The 3,766-nt window shown below is 33.6% G+C and overlaps 1 protein-coding gene across 1 annotated transcript in view; it reads right to left on the bottom strand.

The window, feature by feature from the left end:
• The window catches only part of Lrriq1 (leucine rich repeats and IQ motif containing 1), a 134,114-nt gene that overhangs the window by 79,137 nt on the left and 51,211 nt on the right, over positions 1–3,766 (bottom strand). The window contains exons 16-18 of the mRNA XM_026784625.1: positions 3,487–3,666; positions 2,868–3,305; positions 1,089–1,290 (exon numbers count right to left, since the gene is read on the bottom strand). Of these exons, the coding sequence (XP_026640426.1) occupies positions 1,089–1,290; positions 2,868–3,305; positions 3,487–3,666 (820 nt within the window). The remainder of the gene's footprint in view (positions 1–1,088; positions 1,291–2,867; positions 3,306–3,486; positions 3,667–3,766) is intronic.

The raw sequence follows: 3,766 nt of genomic DNA, 5'->3' as shown, positions 1-3,766 counted from the left end.
TTCTCAAATTTTAGATGATTTGACACATACTACATTGAGACAGTAGTGCTTGGAAACAGTAAGTAAAAATCTCCCAACTTAAAAAGGCTCAAGGTCAGATGAATTCAGTGCAGTATTCTATGAGTATTCTTCAAAGAGGAAATATCAATTCTCCTCAAACTGTTCCATAATAGAAAAGAGAGGAAACGTTTCAAATTCTTCTTATGAATAATATTTTTATCACTTCAGTATCAAAACCAAATAAATACACAACAACAGCACAAAAGAGATTGATGGGCCAATATCCCTTATTAGCATAAATTTAAAAATTGTCAATAAAATACTTGCAAACTACAGTGAAGAACACATACATGAGTCACAATCAAGGTATTGTCATGTCAGACATGCATGAATTGTTTCATGTCTCTAAATCATGTATACTCAAGTTTAGAAACCACATGGTCATTTTAGGCTACTGACTTTCAGGTTAATTTTGTATATTGCTACTTTATAGGATATTGTTATTAGCTATAGTAACAATATTAAAAGAACACATGAACTTAAGAGACAAATGTGGTGAGGGGAACATGGGATGTTGAAATGGGAAGTAGATTTGTTCAAAATTTATTATATTTATTATATATTTATTATTTATTAATTCTCCTTAAGATGAAAATAAAATAGATAATAATAAATGGGAAGGTATAAAACATCAGTAGCTTCTCTATATATCAACTATAAACCTTCAGCAAAAGTAATAGGAAAACAAAACAATTTATAATAGCCTCATAAAATATCTTGAAATAAAATCAAATCAAGAAAGTAAAGGACTTCTACAAAGAAGAGAAGTTTGAAATATCATTGTGTGGTTTAGCTTGAACCACAATCATGGTCATAATATTTCAGATTTTAGGACGATTATCTCCAGCCCTGACAGTCAGCAGAACCATAGCAACCTGCCAGTTAACCTTGGCCTGCAAATCTATGCAAGTGTCAAATAAATTCAAGTAACTTTAAATCACTGGAACGTTTTCCAATAAAGAATAACTGAGTGAAAAAGGAGTAAAATATTTTTATGACTACTCCACTACCAAAGGATTGAAATTAACCTGAATATGGAGAGCGGCCTTCTCCCTTTGGTCTTGAATATTCATAATATTTTTTCTTCTTTCTTTATTTGAAGTAGTCTGGTTATTGATGGGGGGATTTTGCAGAACTTCTGTTGTGGTCAAATGCATTTTTGCAGAAAAATTAATCTGTCTGCGTGCAATGTAACTGCGCCATTGGGTTTGAATTAACACAGCTGCCTTACTAAAAAAAAAGAAAAAGAAAAGAGAAAACCACTTTAGTATGTATGAAAATATCGACGGTAATAAAAGGTCTTCATAAGCTGCTGTATACTATATGTTCTATATATGACAGTAAAACTCTTCATGGACTCTCAACAATATGGTCCTATCCTATGCAGGACCAGCACAGTGACAACAGCACTTGGTATGCTATTGTGAATGAGGATAATCTTAAAAGCCCTACTCCTAGATGAAGAGTTAAAGACAATAGATGATGGATGATAGGGGGAAAATCAGTGTTATTCAGAACTGAGTCCCTGATAGGTTATCCAGTCCCATATGATTATCCTTAAATATATGTGAACAACATTGATTGGATAAAGCAAGTTGTATTTATAAATGCATATATGAACATATATATGTGTGTGTGTGTGTAACAAAGATGAAGGAGTTATAGATTTGACAATGAGTAAAGGAGACACAGGAGAAGTTGGAGAGGGAGGGGTACAAATTATGTAAATATAGCACTCTTATAAGAAATTCTCAAAAAATAAAAGATGTCTTTGTTATCTGTACATGAATATAAAGAATATAAAATGTCACTTAAAATGAAAACAAAACGTGTGCGTTGTAAATTATTATCACAAATGTAAAATCGTATAGATACTGATTCTGGAAGAGAACATGAACTAAGAGTTCAGACAGGGATTTATTTATTTTCAGAAAGTTTTCTGAATTTTGTTTTGTTTTAATTCCCTAAAGATGAAAGATATTACAGAGATTCTTCTAGATAATGAGAGTATTGTTAAAGAGAGGGAAAGGGTACAGAAGAGGGGTTCCAAAAGTATGGAACAATAAGGACTTGGCAAGAAAGGTTAGGTGCTTATCACTCTGGGTTGCTTCAGAGAGGAAGAGGGAAAGTCATTCTTAACATGATTCATGGGAAGAGGAAGGAAGCTGGGCAGTTTTTAGTAGTTTTTCTTTACTTCTTGACCACTTGAAATTATTCACTTATACACCCATGAGGAAATTCTAACATGACATGGAGTCAATAGCAATTTGTCAATAACAAGCGGCTCTCTGAGTTGCAATTTGTTTCCTTTCTCATGCAGATTATTGAAGAATTATAAAGGTATGAGGGGTAATCAAAGTGCTAGCTATTCTACCTTAATTTCTTGTAGAATTTCTGGATTTGACTTAAAGGGTATTTGGAGAACAAATTCCATTCCTCAAAATTCCCTTGAGCAAGATTTTGATAAGTTTGTTTGTTTTGGTGGATTGAAAAGCTTGAACAAAGTCATCTCAGGGGCCAAGGATCTATCCCAACCTGTCAGCCATATCTCCTAAAAATACCCAAAGGCAACAACTACTGGAAAGCCAGTATTTAAGTGCCTGAAACAGGGTTATTTCATTGAAACCACCATATCCCATATCCTTAGCCCTATAGACCATATTATAATGAAAATGTATTTAGTCTGATGTCAAAGTCCTCATAATCTTTCAATCTCAATACTATTAAAAATCCAAAGTCTCTTCTAAGACACACATGCAAACAGTAACTGTAACATCGACAAACAAACAAACAAAAAAAGGCCTAACCTTGTTTCACTGTGTTCACTACTTTGATGATTACTCATTGGAGAATTTGCCATCTTCATTTCTATGAATGAGGCCCTTGCAGGGGATGGACTATGCATCCTGCTGTGTTCATTCTTTTCTGTCATATTTTGCTCCTGACCTCTTCCTACTGGTTCCTCACAGTTTGCTGGTGAAGGTCTGGAGCCAGCATCCATCAGGTTTTCAGCATTATCTGGGAAATCTGCCTTATATTTGTCAGTATGAGAATGAAAGACCTTGATTTGCAGTGTGCTGGTGGTGTTTGAAAGGACTGGATGGTTTTTTTCGGTTTCTGATTCAGGACTCTTGATGATATTTACATCCTCATGTTCATGTGCATGTCTGCATTCATTACTGAGTTTCATTAAGTTCTTATAGTAGTGGCAGAGTTTGTCTGCAGCATGCAAAGTGAGAAGATCCCTTAACACATAGAAGAGAAGAACAAATTTATGGCTATTAGATAATAGTAAAGGAATAAAATGCCCCAGAAAAACTGCTTCTAATCAAACTAGTGTCACTGTGATTATCATAACATTTTTAATCATGTGTTTACATTAAATTATTTATTTAAAATAAAGCAGGAAGAAAATCAGAATCTTACCCTTTCTGTGTGATATACTTTTTAGTTAGTAAGTCGAACTCTTCAAGTTGGTTCTGACAGAGTGCCAAGAAACCTCCTAGGTCTTGATGATAGTGTTCCCCAATACGGACATCAGACTGAGAGTTTAACATGTCACCATTAAGGATTCTCAGAGCTGGTAATATTTTAAGTATAGAATGCCTATTAGAAACAAGGAAGAAGTTAATAATCTTAATAAAGACATATGTTTTAAAATAACCACAAAATAAATATCACATAACAAGAAATTTTTTTTTTTTTT

The sequence above is a fragment of the Microtus ochrogaster genome, chromosome 24, assembly GCF_000317375.1.
Source record: "Microtus ochrogaster isolate Prairie Vole_2 chromosome 24, MicOch1.0, whole genome shotgun sequence".
NCBI classification, from domain to species: domain Eukaryota; kingdom Metazoa; phylum Chordata; class Mammalia; order Rodentia; family Cricetidae; genus Microtus; species Microtus ochrogaster.
This window is presented reverse-complemented; position numbering and strand designations above follow the sequence as displayed.